The sequence below is a fragment of the Carettochelys insculpta genome, chromosome 22 (assembly GCF_033958435.1).
Source record: "Carettochelys insculpta isolate YL-2023 chromosome 22, ASM3395843v1, whole genome shotgun sequence".
Classification (NCBI taxonomy): Eukaryota; Metazoa; Chordata; order Testudines; family Carettochelyidae; genus Carettochelys; species Carettochelys insculpta.
The window spans coordinates 16,422,303-16,443,830 of NC_134158.1; the positions used below are offsets into that span (position 1 = coordinate 16,422,303).

At 40.7% G+C, this 21,528-nt stretch overlaps 2 protein-coding genes across 4 annotated transcripts in view; both read left to right on the top strand.

Moving 5' to 3' along the window:
* Nucleotides 1-21,528, top strand: part of LOC142025194 (scavenger receptor cysteine-rich domain-containing protein DMBT1-like) — a 903,096-nt gene that overhangs the window by 155,916 nt on the left and 725,652 nt on the right. The window lies entirely within an intron of this gene.
* On the top strand, nucleotides 1,673-20,355 carry LOC142025217 (butyrophilin subfamily 3 member A3-like). 3 transcript variants are annotated; one of them, XM_075017809.1, is made up of 13 exons: nucleotides 1,673-1,766; nucleotides 2,993-3,048; nucleotides 4,880-4,954; nucleotides 5,897-6,172; nucleotides 7,820-7,918; nucleotides 9,339-9,365; nucleotides 10,448-10,474; nucleotides 11,649-11,675; nucleotides 13,773-13,799; nucleotides 16,173-16,199; nucleotides 17,015-17,035; nucleotides 17,142-17,168; nucleotides 18,786-20,355. In XM_075017809.1, exons 3-13 carry the CDS (start codon nucleotides 4,882-4,884, stop codon nucleotides 19,307-19,309), a joined length of 1,155 nt encoding a protein of 384 aa, XP_074873910.1. In that variant the 5' UTR covers nucleotides 1,673-1,766; nucleotides 2,993-3,048; nucleotides 4,880-4,881; the 3' UTR covers nucleotides 19,310-20,355. The 3 variants fall into 3 exon arrangements, with proteins under 3 accessions (XP_074873910.1, XP_074873912.1, XP_074873911.1); XM_075017811.1 differs by lacking the exon at nucleotides 1,673-1,766 and adding an exon at nucleotides 1,940-2,046; XM_075017810.1 differs by lacking the exon at nucleotides 1,673-1,766 and adding an exon at nucleotides 2,800-2,840.

The window sequence follows — 21,528 nt, forward strand, 5'->3', positions numbered from 1 at the left end:
GCTCATGCTTAGAATAGTTTGGAAGGAAAATGTGCAGCCATTGACACCCTCTCTGCTCAGGGTGGCTGTGGTGCACAGCTCTCCATGAACAGACTATTTATGCGCCTTTAGGGTTGCATGAGAAAAGAGGCTTGAAATTGCTCTCTTCTCAGGTGCGTCCACTTCTGTTGCTAGCCTATATTGACTGTGTGGGTTATGTTCCCCACTCAGACTAAGAATAGAAAGATGCTCACTACCTTTCACGCTGTGAGACTCACAGAGATTTTCCTACACATGAAGTCTTTGTATACACAGGTGCTGACTTCATGGGTGCTCTGAGCCTGGAGCACCACTGGGGGAAAATTACTGGGTGCTGAGCACTCAACGAGCAGCTTGAGGAGGGTGGTGGAGGAGTATGGACGGGTGCACTCAGGGGAGAAGGCAGGGCAGAGATGGGTTTGGGGGAAGGGCGGGACAGGACCATGGCCTAGGGCAGCAGGAGTCATCCAGCAAGTGTCCTGAGGGTGGGTTCATGCCTATGTTTGCATATACTGGGCTCAGGTCTCCTTTTTTGTTGTGCTCTGCAACATTGCCTGACCCTCACAGACTGAATGCAGGTTGTGATAAGTTCCCATTTAGCTTTCTTCCCTTCTTAAGTGAGTCAAGCTACTATTGTGCTCATAAAATATATTTAAAAGCTTTCCCCCCCTTTTCTGTTTGCTGCTCCACCTACTCCCTTTCCTTCTGCTTTCAGTTTCAAACAGGAGTTAACCTCAAAGTGACTGCACTTTCTTTCTCACTCACTACTTCTGACATTATGGAATAATTTGGAGGTTCATTAAATTACAAACCCCTGAGTGAGAAAAATAAAACTTTTATCAAAACAAACCAGAGAGCACCTGTCGTGAATTACTGTATCATTTTTTCACCCCCAGCTTACAGGGAACACCTCAGCTTTAGTATAATCATAATATTGTCCTCAATGAGGGAACAAGCCTGCTGATGGGGGGTGGGGAGAGCATCTAAGAGAACCCCTGCTCCAAGGCCCAGCGATTCTAAAGGTGTGGGGGCAGCTGGGAGCTGCAGAACCTTTAATCAGTGCTGGAGAACAATGCACTCGGGGCAGCTCCTGGGGGTGGTGGGGACAGCGCCCAATCCCACCTTTCTGCCTGCGGCCCTGCCCTTTCTGGGAGCACGGAGCCAGGGCCCCCTGCACCTTGCCCAGGGTCCTAGCGTGGCTGTCAGCTCTTTCATGAGATGCCCTCTCTAAATTATAATCTTGAACAAACATATCTCCACACCTGCTGCCCCTGCAGTGGGAGGGAATAGATTAGGTGAAATATGCACAGCTACCTTAACATGAACTGTGCTTTGTACAAAGGTGCAAAAAATTCACCTTTATTACAAACACGTCCATGTTTCATTGAAAAAGAGTTCAAAATTTGACACTTTACACTCACAGCTCTGCTAATCCCATTCAGAGATGTCTTCAAAGTAGTGAATGGGACTTAGGCTGGTGTTTACATAGGAACCAAGGGGCTATTTACTTTGCAGAGGGATAGCCGGAGTTGTCATACAAATTGCAATAAATCCACAGCCACACCTGTTCCCTTCCCCCTACATAGAGAAACTGCTTTTGCTTTCCCTTCCTCAGTTAATAGGTAACTTGGGAAACAGCAGCTCTGGCTTTACTGAAAGCTGTTACTTACTGGCAGGGATCAAAGGTAGCAAGAGGTGGCTTGCTACCAGCTCTGCCAGATACTCGGTTACTGGCAACTGGGATAGAGGTAGGACATTTGGCTTATTTCAAGTGAAGCGGTGTTTGGTCATATTCAGGGTGCTTTTCAGAGCTGGGTGAGCCCCGTGCTGCTGGTTGAAGGGATTGCTTTGCTCTGTTACAGAGTGAGGCTTAACTTCGGCATTTCCAGGCTTCAGACTCTACCCCGGTAAAATCTTCTAGCTTTTCTTCTAGCTGAAAAAGTCAGCCCTCTACAGGTTGAACTTCTCTTGTTCAGCACTCTCAGGACCTGAACAGCGCTGGATGACTGAATTTTCCAGACAATGGAGGTCAATATTTTCTAGCACATTACCAACACTTCCACTGCTGACTGGGCTCTTAGAAGACATATGGGGTAAATTACAGCTAAATAACAGCACAGTACACAGAGCCAGGACTGGTGGCTATAAACAAACTTTATGGGACCACAAGAAACTTAGCCACACGCATCTTAAGTGGTCCGCCAGCTAATAAAAATCATTCTGGATTATGGAGTTTGCTGGACCAGAGAGTTCTGGATTGGAGAGGTTCAACCTGTGGGTCTTTTGGCTTTCTCTATCCACCTAATTAGCCCTATCCTGCTTGATATCACTGTTTCCATGCCAGCTCAGGGGATCCCTGGAGACCAGTGTGTTACCTTCATTCTCCCCGTAGGGGATAAATATGTACTTCTTAAGCTAGAATTTCTCTGATGTGTTCATACTGTGCTGGGTCTTAACCAAGAGCATTTTTTGTAGATTCTGAACCATGTTCCCAGGCCTCCATTCTGGCAGCTACAGGAAGGTGTGTCTTTAGGACACAAAAGCTGGGATTTGCAAAGCAGCCCTCAGGCGTTCGCTTCTCAGTCATTGAATTTCGGTAGGATTTGGGTGCCCTACAGAAAAATTGAGCTACTGCAAATAGATAAAACAACAAGAAGTCCTGTGGCACCTTACAGACTAGCAGATAGTTATCATGTGACAGAATGACTTCCTGGTTACAGTACAGTCTCCCATTTCGTCTCTTTCCCTGGAAGCAAGATTTTAGTTTCATTTCTAACAGCTCTTGCTCCCAGGGCCTGCATGATCTGCATCTGGAGTCTCAGGTCAGTATCCTCCTGCATGCTTGCTGCAGCCCCTCCAATGTGGTGTTATTAGTGACTCTGGTCACAATAGAATTTTCACCAGACACCTCTGGTTGTGTTGCCAGATCTTGTGATTTTTATCACAAGCCTTGTGATTTTGTTCTTTCTCTTAGATCTTCAGATCCTGAAGCCCTGTGATTATGTGAAGATCTAAGCTTTCATTAAATAAGTAAGTTTCTAGCCCTATTAGTTGCAGTCAAAACCTTGAAAATGTGAACTGTTTTAAAGATGACTGAAAAGCTTTAAAACCGTAAGGAGAATATGAAGAACCTGAAGTGAATTTTCTGATTCTTAAGCCAGTCTCTTGATTTTTGAACTCTTGGATCTGGCAGTACTGCACCTGATAAAACGTAAGGTAACTGTGCTGTGTGCATTCCCGTCAGCTCACTTGCCTTTCTGATCCATCAGGAGTCTCCCTGTCTTCTAGGCATACAGCGGAAAAGGAGCTGGCATCTTGGATTCCAAATTCTCTGGCTTCTTTGCAGCTTACCAGACAGGTCACTGAGGAGTCCAGGGAGGTGGGACTAGGAGTTTTTGAAAATGAACTTTTTTGAACAATTCTTTTCTGTGGGAAATGTGTAATTCTAGCTTTTTGTTCAAAATCCGAATGATTTTTAATTTTGTTTTTAAATGTGAAATTTCCTGCAGAATAGAAATTCTGCTTCCTGCCCAACTCTAAGACTAGCCTGTTGGAATGGTCCTTATCAGTTTCCCTTCTTAATCTCAGATTAAGATAATTCCAATTATTTCCAGGGGAAACTGAATTTGCAGATAAATGTGAGTTGTGTTGCTCTATTGCATTTACACACCTGCCCTAAGGGAAAGTGCTGTGAATGTTCTGATAGCTGTCTCCTCTCCTCTAGGATGCAGTGTGCAGACCCGAGGTCCCTTTTCCAAAAGAGCTGAGGGTGGGCTTTTAAAGTGTTTTTCAGTCAGGGCAATATTTCCAGATTAAATCAGTTTTAAATGAAGCAGCACCATAAAACCCCCAGTTTTAAAAAGTCCTCAGCATGCTAGTGCTAAAGAGAGATGACATGCTAAAGAGATGCTTGGAAATTTTCCAATGAATTTTTGGGATTTTTGGTTTTTTTTTTTTAATAGAAAGTTATCTGTGAAATTTAAATTATCTGTAGGCATTTAAAAAAAAACAACAAAATTTCGGTTTAGATCAATTGAAATGAAACATTTTGTTTTGAATTGGCACTAATGGCATGCTTTGCCTACTAAGATGTACCATGGGAGCTCAAAAGCCTTAATGAATTATGACAGATGCAGTCCATAGAGGAAGACTGAGGCATTAGACATATAAATTACAACTCTGGTTACTCAGGAGGATCGGATTAGTGTCAGACACCACACGACATTTTACAATGCCATTAAAAATATATTCAGAATTATTCATTCCTTTATAAATTTTGAATAGTTTCACTTTTTTGTTCCAATTTTAGTGGGGGGGAGGGGGAATTAAAACTAATTATCAGATTTATCTGTCAGACAAAAAAAAAACTCTTCTCTGATATGAAGCTTTTTTTTAAAATCTGACCATGTGTGTATGTAACGGGAAAAAGTGATCTGAGTCTTTTTGAACACCTGATCTTTACCTAGGAACTAACTGTGAGCTGATCCTTTTGCAAATCTAATGGCCTAATTCTGATATTGTTTACATCAAATTAAATGGTCAGTAGCTCCCTTTTAACAAAGGAAATAACAGGGGTGAAACTCCCATAAAGGAGAGGAGAATCTGAAAATAAGAGAGTCTCTGTGAAACATACAAGCAAAAGTAAATTCTTGTAATGTTTCTGGGGCCAAAACCAGGGCTTCTTACTCAGACCTAATCAAGACTAAACTCCAATCAGCTTTACTAAGTGGTTGAATCAGAGCCTTCTTGTGCTTGCAATTTCCAAGTGCCTTGGGGTCTGTGCTCCTGGTTATTGCACTTACAGCTGCTTTCAGTTGTGTTCATATCTGGGTTTTTTTGAATCTGCTTTTCCATTTCACAGCAATGCATTTCTCAGTCTCCTGGACAGCAGCCATTCATGTACTGTTGCTAGTGCTGGCATGCCTTACTGCTGCAGGTAAATGCACTGTCCTTCTTTGTTATTGAGGTGCTCAGTGACAGTTTGTATTCATGCTAATTTCACAAACTGTGACCATATCTGATTTTTTATCTCCCGTCCCATTACTGTTCATTTCCATACTGTAAGAGACATAGCTGGTTTTTAATCTTTAATGTTACCTGGCAGTGGTGTATTGAAAATGGGTTAAAATTACAACCTACTGTTTTGAATTTGGGTTTCTTCCCTGGCCTTGCTTGTAGGCAGTAGGGTCTGTGGGTTTAGCAGTGGGCAGTCTACAAAGAGCCAGCCTAGAGCAAGGTGGGGTGAGTTTCGCCTTTGCCTCAGGGAGCAGCCTGTTTTGTCTCTCTCTGTTTTGGGTTTCTAGTGTACTGCCATGCTGAATTCCAAGAAATATTGCAGCCTTCCAGCAAGAGTATTTTATGTTTTTTATCTAATTTCACTGTTAGAAATTTACATTTCATAGCAGTGTTAAAACATAGAAACCTTGACTTGCATTTACTTTTTTACTGTTAGACTAATGTGGAAGTTAACAACTGCACAAAGTCCCCAGCTGCTTTCTCTCAGGATGGTAAAACTCTTTTCCCACTGAACTCTAGAAATGAATCATTTTGGAGAGAGAGGGAGCCAGAGAGACATAAGATTGTTATTTAAAGTCAGGATAGTATTTAATATGGTACGACCAGTTTTGTGCAGACTTTGAAGAGCCGTCCTCCTTCACTTTTAGATCAGAATTTGTCATTTTCAGGCTTACCTGATTTTCCAAACCAAACTTTGGGGAAGAGGTGCTAAGACAGAGGTCCACAATAAAATACTTGAATCTTGGTCATTAGTCTATAGAACTCCATAATCTGAAAACTTCTTCACACACTGAGGGACAGAGAAAAACCATCGGGAGTGCATAGACTCCATAACAAATTGTGGGTCTCCTGTTTTTTATAGGTAACAGCCGTGAACCGTTGCTTATCCTGGAAAATTATGAGGACAATGGAATCAAAATTGTCTGTTTTGCTGATCAGAGTTTTTCTGAGGTGCAAGTATCATGGACAGACGGTAAGGGACGGAATCTTACTGGAAGCCCACTCACTGCAGACAACACAGATAAGGATAATGCGAAAAGCTCTATGATTCTGAAATCAGGATCTGACAACACCGTCTCCTGCAACCTAATTGATAATGTGCAGAAGAACTCAATCAGTTCTACAGTTGTAATTGCAGGTAAATGAGAACTTGTGTCAGTGTCTCCCAGGAGGTAAAAAGCAAAACACACCAAAACAGGTTGTCTCAAAATGATTCCAATTTTTTTAAATTAAACACAATTCTCAGCTCCTCTGGAAATCATCTTTGATCTTTTCCTCTTCTTTACAGTGTACGGACTCTTGCAGAGATTGAGAGATAAAAATGAAATTCTTTAAACTCTTATTAATAGTAATTTAACCTTTCCTACATATTGAGTTACTCTGTAGAAATTAACTTCACCAGTTGACAGCAGTGTTTTTTCTTAATTTTAATATTTAACAGACTGATGGGGAATTCCATCTCTCTCTTGTAGATGAGGTAATAATGGGAAGAAGGGGTTTTGATGTATGGCGGTCCTTTCAAAAGGCCCCTGTCTACTCGAGCAGCATGCATTTAGAAAGTGGCACTTTTGAAACGCACGTGGCTGCCATTATGCTAATGAGGTGCTGCATAGTCAAGGCAGTGCCTCATTAGCATCTGCCAAAGTGGCTCATTAGCATCCCCCTTTTGAAAGGTAGGGGCTAATGTAGCCACGGCCTCAATGAGAAAGACGAGGTTTGGATCTTCAACAGAGTTTCACAAGATACTGAGAATATCTCGCACAGTGGAACAGATTGTTTAGCATAAGTAGTTAACACATGTTAAAAGGGCTCATTCAAGGTGAAGCAGGCAGTGAGCACATCTGCATTCATAGCATGTAGGAGGATTAGTAGGTTACAGATTGGTGTGATAAGCCATAAATATAGTGTCTTAACTTTGGTAAACCTAGGTCAAGTACTCAGTGATGAATTTAAGCTCCCAGGTTTGTCTTTTGATGATGTTTTACAGGTTTTCTTGGAGGATAAGGACTGAGAGGTCAGATATTGAGTGACCATTTTAGGAAAAAGTGTTTGCCCATGGGTAATACGATATTCTTGTCTTTTTATTATTTTTCTGATTGAGTTCATTTGGGAACACAGTAATTGTCTTATTTCACCTCCATAGTTGTTATTTGACCAGTTAGTGCCCTGGATGAGGTGCATCACATAGAGACGTGTAGATCTTTAGAGGTGTGTTGTGATGGGTATTGATCATCATAGCAGTGGTAATGTCTCCAGACTTTTAAGCAATTGTTCTGGCAGGATCTGTTGTGCATAGAGTTGGTATCTCAGTCTGTGTGGGGAGCTTATGCCACTTTGTGTTGCATTCCTTGTCTGTGGATAGCCTTTTGATGAGGTTGGTGAGGTTGGGGGAAGAAGGAGACTGAGGAAGAATGTATTTCAGGAAAACATCCTCAACAGGCATAAAAATAACCCATATGGATTTTGTCTGTAGCAGCGTTATTTCAAAATCAGCTATTCCAGAAGAGCTATTCCAGAATTTCAAAATAAAGCTGCTGTGTAGACATGCTCTGCCTCTCAGGAGGCTTGGGTTGGGACCTATAGCCACTAGCCACAATATCACTGAGAAAACTGAATAGTCTTTCAAATCAAATCCAATTCTTCATGCAGAAGACAGGATTTCTTAGTATGTCCTAGCAGGAATGAAGATCTCTCCTGCTTCTTCTAAAGATTTAATGTAGTTTTGCCAGTTTTGAAAGGAATGTTGAATTACATGAGAACTGTGACATTGTGAATTGTTTTGCAGATGTCTTCTTTCCTGCCACCTCTCCATGGATGACTGCCTTCATCATGATATTGCTGATCAGTATAGCCCTCGTTAGTGCTGCTATTTATAAGCTGAAAAGTAAGTTTTATGCTTTGTTAGTACAGCCAACTGTAAAGCATCTAAACATTGTGATATGAAAGCGTGGATAGAAGCTGTGACTCATTCCCAAATACAGCCTGTAATCCCATGTAAATTATCTAAATTCCTCTATAAGGCTGTGTTGGCTAGATTCCCAAAGAAATCCGTGAGAGGATGTTGAGTGTCGCAACATGTAACTTTCACATGCTTGGACAATCAATGGGATACACAAAGTGTGAGGTGTCCAGGGCACCTCACTGAATGGAGGGAGGTCCCTAAGAATAAGACTGACGTAAGTCAGTCCTCTGTGCAGATGTTCACCTAAATCAGTTGTGGGAGGTGCCAACCCAAAGCATGTGTGTTGATCACTGCTCTTCATTGGGAAATAAATACCTACCTCTGCTTATCATTCTCAGCTTCAAGTCCTCTCTGGGTGTCCTGTGCCTTTGTCATTTGAGCCATAAGCTGGAGTAAGGGGCACAAGCGTAACTTCTGCTCAGTGGCTATGGTACTCAGGTGGGATGCAACCAATAGGAATAAGGGGATTTCAAAGTGTGCAGGTTCCTTTCGAAAAGGACCCTGTGTAGACGAGCTGCACGTGATCAAAAGCAGCACTTTTGAAGTGCTGCAGCTGCCATTATGCTAATGAGGCACTACATATTTATTGCAGTGTCTCATTAGCATATCCTGAAGTGTCTCATTAGCATCCCCCTTTCAAAAGGGGGGGGGGGCTAGAGTAGACATAGCTATTGTGTTTTGTACTTTAACTTGACCTAGACAATGATAATACACAAGAACAGACAATTACAGGCAGTCTCATTGTACAGAGATGTCATACAACATGTAGAAAAGGGTGAAAAACTACAACTTACATATTTCTTGTTACTGAATAATAAATCCAAACCATTCTTCACAACCTGGGACATTGAACAGGGTTTTGTGCATTAGGAAATGGGCTGTGTGTGACCACTCAGTTCACCTGACTTATAAAACATTCCTACATTCACCACTGGCCCGCACCTGGATTCAAACTAGTGGCTGAAATATGATGCCCTTTATTAAAGAGTGATAGATTTTTGAGTCGCCCATTTTTCTTGAGCGCTAATTGCGGATTTATGTTATGATTACTTTGAAATCTCACATTTCCAGTTCTGTTCTCAAATATACCTATTGTGGGGCAGACAGAGTCATAATGTGACGCTTAATAGTCTCGTTTAAAAGTAACTCCAGAAGTACTAGACCACTGCCAATGGAGAGTGCTGCTTTACAACACTGGGGGAGGGGGCTTTTTAGCTCATTCTGTAGATCACATGGCTTTAGCCCCTAAGGTTGCAGGTTCGTTACCTCCTGCTGATGACCCAGGTCCATTGACTTTACAGAAGAATGGAAAAAAGTCTTATTTATTTCTTTACTTTTTCAGAAAACAATGAGACAACTGCTCTTGCTGGTAAGTCCCAATAAATATAATACTTACCTGTCTCCAACATATCCGGTAAATATTAAGCGCTAATGGTTAGTTGCGCAATGTAAACCCTGTGGCTGAATCTCCTGTTAAATCAATTATTTTTATGCTGTTGATATTCTCAGTTTGCAGTGGTGGGTACTGAAAAATTTAGCATTTTTTCTATAATACCTGCAAGAAACAGTTCCAAAACTGGGTTCTGCTAATAGTTGCAGGGCATTTGTTATTGTCTGGCTCTCCTCCTTGTTCCTAGTTGCTAAACTGTATTAAAAGACAGATACAAATACATGAAATGCCTTCCTAACACTACTTTCAGTAGAAACCAGTGCAGACATTTGTGATGAGGGTATTATTTACTATTTCATGGAAGAGGGTGTTTGTGCTCCCATGAAAGAGAGGAGAAATTTCTATGGGACACACTCTCAAGTAAAGAAGCTGTCCACGGTACGGGTGGTCAAATGATTTCTGTCCAAATCTTTTCTGAGTTAAGCAAAAATTGTGCAGAAATTAGATTGTCTTTCAAATAGAATGCATAAAGAATTATAGAAATGTAGGGCTGAGGTAAGCACAAGTGCACCTAAACCATACCTGGCAGGTCTAACTAGTTCTTCAAAACCTCCAGTCCAAGGGATTCCACTACCCTTTTGGTGACCTGTTCCAGTGCTGAACTATTGTGAGATTTAATAAGCCCTTTCTGATATCTAGCCTAAATCTCCCTTTCTGAAATCCAAGGTGATTCCTTCCTGTTCTATCTTTTGTGGAGATGGACAGCAATTGATCAGTATTCTCCTTACAACAACCTTTTAAAAACTGTATCCTTCCCATTAGCCTTCTCTTCCCTAGACTAAACATTTCCCCTTCTCATACACCATATGCACAAAGGAGGCTACTTTAAGGTTGTTCCTGCAGCTTTATTGCCAGCATTTCCTAACTTTGAATGCTTAATTTTGCAACATAAACATCCTTGCAATATAATTTTATGTAACATTTAATATATCTTTTGAAACTAGATGTTAATTCATTAACAATTATCTTTGGGGTTGTAACGTATTTCTCTCTGTATGCAGTAAATGACAAGAAAGCCATCGAAGACGGTAACTATAACATGTTCTATGTACCCTTTCAATAATATTCCTATCAGTGCTGGTGAAAAATAATTTCTGACAAATGCTAAAACCAACAAATAGAGTTTTTTACTCACTTGTCCGCCCATTTTGATTTTTGTGCATATATCTAATAAAGCAGAACCCCTATTTTACAAACGAATTGGGTAGTAATTGGTTAATAAAAGGAACGTGCCCAAATGACAGTAGGTCCAGTGCACAAGTTGCAGTGTGGGTACTTCAATGATTTCTGCTTCACCTTCACACAACTGCAAAGCAATTTCCAGGGCACTTAAGTTAATGGAAGGAATATTAACTTGTTTGTCACTGACATTTCATTTGTTGCATGATTTGTTTTCCTCCATTGGGAAAAATGGTTCGCATAACTAGTGATTCATAAGATTGGTGGTTGTAAAATTGCAGATCTACTGTATGTGAAAACAGATGCCAGATAGTCCAAGCTAAGAACTGTCAGTCTATGAAAGTCCTCTATCTAGCATTGGTGTTTGCCATACCATACTTGAACTGGGTATGCTCAAGTCATGCACTCTTTATACTTACAGATTGGATAAATAAAGCTTTCTAAGTAGATGATTTGGGTAAAATGTATGTTTGATTGAGTGGTGCTGGCCTCCGCTGAAGCTCTATATAATACAATATGAAATGTTTTAAATATGATCAAATTGAACAAGATCCCTAGAACCAGTGAATTGTTTGCACATATGACCTGCTGGCATGAGTCCCGTTCAGACACTTTTACCTGTTTTATATAGCTGTTTTTGACATCTATTTTTATATCTATTGTCACTATATATGGGGTTTTCCAAATACAAATTTCTGAATGTTACATAATTTGGAAGAAAAAATCATTAATTCAAGTGCCAAGGATTGGGATCATTGCCATCAAATGGGGAAAAAGAAATCCATTGTGGAGCTGTGCCAATTTACTCCAACAGTGGAACTACACAGATACACAAACCAGCTGAAAATCTGACCTGTAATGTTTAAATACAAGCACTGCCTGTCCAGGTGGAAATAAAATATCCATAACATCTAATTTACACTGTTTTAAATGGAAAGCTTGAAGGCACCCGATAAAAGCCTGAGAACTAAACAGTATAAATGTGTGTTTTCTACTGTAAAGCTGACATACATTTTCTTTCAGAAATAATGAAGCTCACCAAAGAAACGGGTAAGAGTGTATTTAGCTCAATTAATTATTTACTCTGCTGGGTAAGTGTATACTTTATCAGGCAAAATGTCAATACGTCCAAGATACAGAGGCTTTGGCTGAGTGAGGCAGTTCTTTTCAATGGAGCTGAAAAGAATAGGGCTCCAAGTCTGGAATTTTCAGGGGGAAAAAAAAATCCAAGGGAGTTAGGAGCACAAACCCCACTGACTTCCCTTGATAGATGTGCTCCTAAATCACTCAGTTCCTCATAGATATTAAGTTCCATTAGACTTCAGGCATTTTGAATCTTCTCACTTCTACCACTGTTGCATTTCAGTGGTGATTGAGCGCCTAACTCCTTAAGTGCCTTTTGGCAATCCCAATTAAACCCTTCCTCCAAAATTCTAGCTGGGTTTGAATTTGACAATTTCATTTGAAACACTTAGGGTGTGTCTACATGGGCACAAATCTCCGTTTCGAAGATTATTAATGAGGCGCTGAATTGAATATCCAGCACCTCATGAGCGTTAGGATGCTTCTGGCCATGGCACTTTGAAAGCACGTGGCTCGGCGCAGCTTCTCGGGGGGCGGAGCGGGGTCCTTTTCAAAAGGACACCGCACCTTTCAAAATCCCCTTGTCCCACTCACTGATCGGAATAAGGGAATTTAGAAAGGTGCGGGTCCTTTTCAAAAGGACCCACATGTAGCCGTGCTGAGCTGCATGCTTTCAAAAGCTGGAAGCGTCCTAATGAGGCGCTGAATGTTCAATTCAGCACCTCATTAGTAATCTTTGAAATATGGCTGGTTTCAAAGATTTGTGCCTATGTAGACACAGCCTTAATCTTGTTCTCATCTACCTCATCCACCTGCCCTTTTAAGTTGTAGGATTTATATGGTGATTTAAAGCCTCATAAGCTGCTTGTGACATTTGGGTCACAAACATATATCAGGTTTTCAAAACCACCTACAGGACATAGAGTTGAAAGTCCCAGTGGGAGCTCTCCACTGACATTAGTTACATAACAGTATAATAGATGTAACTCAGCAAACTGGCTGTCCCATTAGAAACCAAGGTGGGACCAGGAAACTGGTCTGTGCAGCAGGGCAGTGGAACAGAACTGGGTGTTTGTTGTACTCACCCTTGCTCACCACCTGAGCACTCCTGGCCAACAGCCAAAGGCCTTGGGCATGTCCGCCTCCATCCACAGTCTCATTTAGCTCTCACCCAGATTACTAAACTGGTAAACTAAAACCTAGTTTCCTCAGGTCTGGCATCCCCTCTGATGACCTACAGGAGTTTCATCATGGGGACAGCTGTCACTACAACAAACTGCACGTTCCAGATCACTTAGGTTATGTTAGACTGTGGTTGCTATTTCAGGATACAAAGGGAAGCTAAACACTGTGCTGTTTTTTCAGGGCTGTTTCAAGCATAGTATTCCATTCCCACTACCCCTCATCATGTGTGTCGAAGTTTGAAATAAGCTTATTTTGAGTTACGGCTATAGTGTCGCCATAGCATAATTGCTTGGGTTCCAGTTCTGTCCCACTTCTGACTCTTTCCGTGCCCCTTGTTAAGAGAGCTGGTTGGGAGTTTTCCAGTGAAGCATTTTCATTGAAAAATGATGATTCATTAAAACCAAAACTTTACAGAGAAGCGTGTCAGTTTTGACAAGCTTTAATTGAGAGGTTTCTCAAGTATAAGATGAAATTGCTGGTCAAAACCCCAGAGGGATCCCACTGTCAGTAGCCTCATGCTTAGGAAATACATCTGGTATGAAGGAGAGAGAAGAAAGATCAGACACTGCATTTTTTGAATTCTAGTGGAGGACCCTAATAGCTACCTTGAGCACGGTCTATATTAGGTGCATGTGTATATAATCTCACCAGGCCTAAAGCTATGAATCTGAAAGCTGAAACTTTCAAATCAGCCTGTGGTATTTGGATGCCCTATTTACTTTTCCTGGGAATTGCATGCTCAGATTATTTTGGAATATTTGCTAACCTTTGCCAAAATGTTCCCACTGTTGTATTTCTTAGTTTGGGGGTTGACAAATCAAAGAGCTAACTTCTGTCCTATTATTCTGAGGTTACCTCCTCTATTTCTTTATTTTGCAGACACTGAGAAGGAAAAATTTGACCAAGGTAATTGCACCTCTTACCACTGTTTGTTTAAAACTAGAAAAATTTCCTTCAGTCTTGGGCATAGATACTTGTTCTGAGCAGATGTCACTGTCTTTCGTTGGACGTTCTGTCAGGACGAGAGCTCTGTATAAGCTCAAAAACTTGGTTCACCAACAGAAATCGAGCTAATAATAGATGTTGCCTCATGTACCTTGTCTCTCTGATATCCTGAGACCAAAACAGCTACATCAATATTACAAATAACAAAATAAGGTTGTTATACAAAAAAGGATGAAAGGAGGGGTGGATAAAATTTTCAGAATGTTCAGGGGTTTTTGAAAGAAAAAAACGCAGAAAAGGCAGATAAAAATATAAATAAGAGCATTTCAAACTGTCCTGTTACGATCAATTATGATTTCCAATGAAAATATGGAGGTGTTATATGTTTTGAAAGATGCTTTCCAAAAAGCTACACAATTGTTTTGACTGTTTTTTACCAGCTATAGCTGAGACCCACAGTCAGTAGGAAAATCTGACTGTAGATTTCATCAACAGAGGGCTCCCCTGGAGCCTCCATACGGCTTTTTTGTCGACAGAATCTATCATCAAAGCGTTATGCCTCCATGGCAGAAAGGCAGAATGCTGTTGGCAGAACTGCTCAGTTTTGTTGACACACGGTTGACAAAATGCATTTTGTATGTGGATGTGCCACTAGTTTTGTTGACAAAACTCCGGTTATGTTGAAAAAACCCTCTAGTGTAACTGTAGCTCATGCTTCTACCAGGGTTTTCTGCCTATAACTGTATGATATCATGGGACAGAAACGAAGTTGCATGGGGACGTTCTCAGGAATATACTAGGACCAGAGACATAGCTGGCAAATGTAAGAATGGTGCTGGAGAAATGTATTGGTCCCCCTGTCACAAGAGAAGGAAAAGGAACAAGAAGAAAGGGTTTGACATCAAAGTGGGTGGTCAAATTGTTACTGCAAAGGAAGATGATTCTGGCTTGAAAGTGTTCTAGGTGAAAAGATAACTTTAGAAGGTGAGTCACAGACAGCAAATGACCAACTGTAGGAAGTGATAATGGGGCCTATCAAGTGCGCATTTAACACTAAGACAGGAAAAAGTACAGATATCCTCTGCCCCAAAAGTTAGCTAAATAAATAGGATACATGCTATGAATTATGGTACCTACCTAACAGCTAGAGTTGTATTTTCTGTGATGTATAACTTGAAATTTCTAGGAGTCTTACATACAAGGAAGTGGTGAGCGGTGTCTGGGACAAAATTAATCATGTTGCAAAGAAGAAACGCCGTGTATTCCACACATGGAAATTTTACCTTCCTTCTTTCTTACTCCTTTAATTAGCCTAAAGCACTGGTTATTCGGTGATGCTGTTTCTTGACAACATCAAAAAGTCCATATTTCCCTGTGTTTTTTACACGTTTTACATGTAATTCACAATCTCATGTGTAGCTGTTTTGTGTGGAGTGCCAGAAATGCACTGTTTTAATCCCTGGCCTTGATAAAAGAAAGGCATGTCCTATGCTGCTCATGGTGGGTAGCCTAAATGTAGATACACACCACTATAAAAAGCAGGCTTTGTCCCCACTGCAGTGTGTAGTGAAAAGATCTGGCAGTAGAGAGACAGTAGGACACGTTAGTGCTAAAAGTAGTAGTGCAGACACCAAATGCGCTGCTTGGACATGAATACAGCTCTTGTATGGTAAATATTCCAAGTCTCTAATACGTCCTTTACTTGCCTAAGCAGTACCTCATTTTCTTGATTGCTATGTTAGCTGTGCGTGCTATCTATCCATCTATCCATCCATCCAGCAAATAGTCTTAAATACAGAAATAGACTACGGCTACATCTACACTATGGAGATCTTTCGAAAGAAGCTTTTTCAAAAGAGTACGTCCACACACAAAAAAGCAGATCAAAAGAGTGATCTGCTTTTTCAAAAGAGAGTGTCCACACAGCCCCGCTCTTTTGAAAGAATGGGCCAGGGATCAAAAATGAAGACTGTTCTTTTGAAAGAAGAGCCCTGCAGAGCATCTACGTGTGCTTTCTTTCAAAAGGGGGCTCTGTCTTCCTGTAACGGGAAGGGAAGAGCAATTTCAAAAGGAGCACCACATTCTTTCGAAAGAGTGGCTTTTGTGTGTAGACTCTCCTTGGGCAATATTGAAAGAGCCCCCTTGAAAGAACTTGCTAGTGTAGATGCAGCCTAAGTATTTGTGAGAGAGAGATATCTGTCAAAAGTTGGACACTACACAAAAATGAATGCATTCTGCATGCCCATGTTTGTCTGTTGTATTAAAATCTGTTCAATTGGACTCACCTGCTGACTCTTGTCTTTTAGTTAAAAAATGTATTTTGTTTCTTTGTAGCAATTCAGGAAATAGAGCAGAAATATGGTAAGTGTTTCATTGGAATGGTTTCAGCCATCTGTGGTCTTCAGTTTAGCATCTTCCTGGTATCACACTCATCCCAGCCATCTCCTTTTTTATTCATAGATAGATTTCAAGGACAGAAGGGATAATTGTGGTCATCTTATTTGACCTCAAGTACAACATAGGTCAGAGATTTTCCTTCACATTTAATAGTGCACACTTTAGAATAAAATCCATACAACTTTTATCTTTTTTTCCATAAATGAGGAATGTAAACAGGCATCTAGGCACTTCTGAAAATCCTGCTAGGTGCCTCACTCCCATTGAAACCAATTGGAATTAGACATCTAATCTCTTTGTTAAATCCAACTAAATATCTAGATGCATCTTTAAATTCTTAACACCATTACAAATCTGACTCTTACTCTCTTATGACATTATTTTCACACAGGCAATCTTCCATTGTTTAAATCCAGCATGCAAGCTGGCCCCTTTTTTGTGCCTAGTTGTTATGAAGAAGGCAATGAATGTAACATAATAGATGTCCTATTGCAGGTAGTATGGCACAAAGGCAAATGGTTAGACATAGTCCTGTGAAGCTTTTCTCAGATGCTTAAATTGGTACACACTCTTGAGTTTCCATTTAACAAAATGGAGAGACTCGCAGCCTCTAAATTGAAGCATGGATGTAGTTTTTTGCAGGTGTGGGGCCTAGAAATGGAACCTTTCTTACCTGAGTCTGTTTTACTTGGGTAATTCCATTTAGGGTGGACAGAGTACCAGAATTAGTAAGGGAATAGTGCACACAAGTATGATGTAACAGTATTTTTCCATTTCAGAAAAAGACTTGGCTGAGCTGGGTGAGTTGAAAAGCCATATTTAATATTACACAACTTAACCTATTTTAAATTCAAATACATCAGCTGTATCTGATATTCTAAAATCTCTTTTTTTTGGTTGTTGTAGAATTCAGGAGGGCTCGTAGCAATGCAGGTAACTTACCTTGTCTTGGAATTATACCCAGGTTATTTTGTCCTTGGAATTTAATGTTTTGATTCCATTTTTTTGGGGCCCTGGGTTCTGAAAGGAGAAAGTCTGTCCGCTCAACAGCGCAAAGGATTTGACCAGGATTTGATTATGTACCTACCTGCAATATTTATTGATAATATAAGTGGCGACTGCAATTTAAGCAAAACTTTTAGGACAAATAGTGTATTACTACTAAAACACAGTTTCCAGCCTACCCAAACTATTCACAAATTTGTCGCATTAGATTAAGTATTTTAACTATATTGAAAAAGTCAAAATGTTTCATATCAACTTGAACAAAAATGTTTACAGGCTTGTGTGGAGATCTGTGTTTCTCTCCCTCCTTATCAGAAATATTGTAGGCTTCACATTTCCCTGCCTATGCTGTATTATTCTCAGGGACTGTGTTTACACTAGAGAGTTTTGTTGACAGAAGTGGCCTTCTGTCAGCATAACTCAGGGAGCATCTACACGCACAGTGTTCTGTCAACAGAGTCTTAATAGAACTCTGCATTTGTCTCAGCAGTGTTATCCCTCAGAAATGTGAGGACTAACACTTCTGTTGACCGAGAAGGCTTCCAGTTCACCGGGCAGCCCTGTTTGCAGACCTTCCAGTGAGCTGTTCTGTTGACGGATGGCAGGGCAGTCTGGCTGCTCTACATCGACAGAGTGGATTGCTCCGTTGATCCGCTTTTGTGCGTGGATGCACTCTGTTCGCAGAGTTTCTGTCCACACAACTCTGTGAATGGACGTTACTGTTGCCAGGTACTTCTCGCGTAGACATAGGCAGAAAGCCAGACTGCTGGAATAGGCTAGCATCTGCATATTGCTTTTTCTTTACAGACTATATGAACAGTTGTAATTGCTCACAGTCCTTTCTAAGTAAGCACATGTATTCTTAAGATGAAGCATTACAGAGGAAATATTTAAAACAATAAAAATTGTTACAGAAAGGCTAATAAGCTTCCTGGCAGCCTCGGGCTTTGGTTGGTAATCAATCATTCAAAATGTATGGTAGTTTTCCCAGTGTTACAAATGCATAATAATCATAATTCAGAACTAGCCCATTCACAACTCTCCTTTATACTTTGATCCTCTGTCTCTGGGAACAGGAAACCAGCAGACAATGGTCCCTACCTCTAGGTGTAGTTTCCAAAGGCTAGATTTTTGCATCACCAGAGGTGGGGTATTTGCATTCACCTCTTCCTAGAGATTTCCAGGCAAACAACCTGACCCTGTTTGTCCCAAAAGTCCCTTCTTGTGTGGCACATGTAAGTACAGACCTCTGAAGTTCATTATAGTTCAGATCACTGTCCTCTCTGTAAAGGTTACTTGGATTTCCTGCCTACAATATTACATAATGTTATAGAATTTAATACAATGGATTCCAAAGATATTTAATGCAATAACATTTGTCAAGGATACTGCAGGAAACTGCCATCTCTTTCCCATCTTACAACCAGAGATATGCAGGAACATGTAGATATACAGGCTTTGCCTGCTTTGATATTTATTTATTTCAGTGATAGTTAATGACTTTCTGGTTACTGATGAAATGAACATTTTTATTCCTCCTTCCAGTTACCGTCACTCTGGATTCTGACTGTAAGCACCCCAGTCTCTCACTCAAGGATAAAAATCGAGTGGCTTCCATGGCAGAGAAGACAGCTGGCAGAGAACTGATTGTGGTGGCAAATGAAGGATTTTCAGAAAAGAAACAATACTGGGAGGTGGAAGTGGGGGACAGACCAGAGTGGGAGCTGGGGGTGCTGACTCAGGGTTTAAAGGATAAACTGAGAAAAGAGAAGATGGAGAAACCACCAGAGGCGGAGTACTGGAGTTTGCAGTGTATAGAGGGTCAATATCAGTGTACTGGGAAAAGTGACATAATCACCTGTAATGATAAAAAATGTCCAGTGGTTGGTGTTTTTCTGGATTGGGAAGACAGGCTACTTACATTCTATAATGTAGAGCTAATGTGCTGTATTGAGTCCATTTCCCCACTGTCTAAGGAGAGACTGTACCCATTCTTCAATCCTGGTGGTGATAAGCAATATCTAGGAATCCGCCCCGTCAATATCTCTGGCCCCTTAAATTCCCTCTGAAATCAAGGATTGGATCTAATAGTTTTTAGACTTTTAAATTCATTTCATCTGAGGAGCCATGATGGATACCTGAACCAATACAAAAAAAAAAAGAGTGATTCACTAATACAGAATCTGAGAGAGAGAGAGAGAGAGGAGGCAATGGTACAATTGTGACATATTTGAAAATGGTCTTGAGGTCCTGACAGTGGCAAAGACCTAGTGAAGTGAGCTGACTTAGAGCTAGGGCTGGTCAAATACACTGATAACTTATCAGTGTGTATAGATCTGAATTAAAATGAATAAAGTAGGGCTGTGCGTTTTTTGGGGTGGGGGCAGGGGTTACAAAAATATTTAATTTTCAGTGTTGTGGTTAAAAAAATCACAAATTTTTTGAGGAAGGCAAAAATGTTCTCTGAAAAACCCACTTCATTCTGGATAAAGAGGTTTTGATTGAAAAATTTTGATCAGCCCGTCTCCCTAGGCTCTGTGCGTGCGTGCGCGCGCATATTGTACGATCTATGCTTTCCTGGCAAACAAGTGTTTCTAACCTCCATCCCTCCTTATTTGTCAGCAAAATATAGCTAGGGATCAATAGCTGCATTGCAGTTTGTGAAGCACCGTTTTGGGATGGGATTACCAAAGAAATCTAAGGGAGTTTGGCACACAAATCACATTGAATTGGATGCCATCTTAGATGCCTTTGGAAATTCTGTCTTTAATTACTTTCTATTTTTCCATCTGAAACTAAATCCTTTTCCAACATAGTGTACTAAAAGGAAATAACAGAGAACCAAATTTAAATGTAGCTGAAACAATTTAGTCTATTTAATTGGAGTGAGTTTTAAGAGGGCTAGTTGTTGTATTGAAAGCTTTCCAAGGGAACTTGCACGTACGAAGGGGTTATATAGAGAGAAACTATGCTTTAAAAAATTCTGGTTGAGGAAGATTCATTCCCCACGTTCTGAAAAATAAGTTATCTTACATGGTGTGAAAGTTGGAATTTTTATCTTTGAAGAAACAAATTGATAATTTTATTTTAAATAAAATTGTTCCATTAAATATTAGCTCTTTTCTGGCCTGTCATTTTCTTCAATGGTCCATTGTTATGCTAGTTAATTAGGGGAGCAAATATAATGTCCACCAAGATGTGTTTGCTGCAATGAGATTTTATTCAACTCTAGGGCTTTACTGCACATTCTTGAAATATTTCCTACTTTCACTTACACTGTTAAGAAACCTGAAAGTTTGCCATGTGGCCCTACCCTGTTGCTGACTGTCCAGAGTATCATAAATGATAAGCAAAATCTGAACAACAGCCAGGTGTGCCAGCAGGGGAAAAGAGGACAGTTCTACTGTGGCCTAGTGATTCAGTGGAGCCCTGGACTTGCAGCCACCGCCACCCAAATTTGGTTTTGGGAAGAAAGGACTTTTGAAATGGGGGGTCATTTTGAAAGGCCCCTGGCTACATGGGCGGTATGCATTTTGAAAGTGGCACTTTCGAAGCACATGCAGCCACCATTATGCTAATGAGGTATTGCATATTCATGCACCTATGGAAGAAACAAAGCTTCCCTCTGCGTTTGGGTAAGAAACTGTCAGAGACTCTATTAGAACATACAAGCAGCTGCAGGGGAGAGCACCAACTGACAGGGTTTTCCCGAGCCAGTTACAGGTGTCTCCCCAAACACCAATTTGGACAGATACATATATTTTCCCAGGTAAAGAAAACAATAGTCACAGGGCTTAATAACAGATAAACTTCAAAGTTTACTCTCCCAATTAATGGGAAGCTGGCACTGCTTGGGTCTGGCTTATCTCAAAGCTGCTTGGCATTATCAGTGTGCTAGAAGCATCGGGGTCTCATCTCTCGTCTCCGCATACCTTCAGCGTAATACCCATCATTCCTTTCAGGCCAGGCTATAGCTTGACCAAACTTTGCTAGGCCTCCGGTCTCTTATTTCCACACAACTCATTAGCATCTGCCAAAGTGCCTCATTACAACAGCTCCTTCAAAAGGAGAGGCTAGTGTGGCCAAAGCCAGGAGGAGGTTTACTTATTTCAAAATAAGCCAACTGCTGTTTCAAATTATTTCAAAATAGAGGTTGTGTAGTGTACACCCTAAAATAGTGATTTTGAAATAACAGCTGTTTTTAAATAAATTTCCTGTAGAGACCTACCCTGAGGTGAATGGTTTTAGCAGTCAGGGTCACTTATAACTGGAACAAATTACCTAGAGA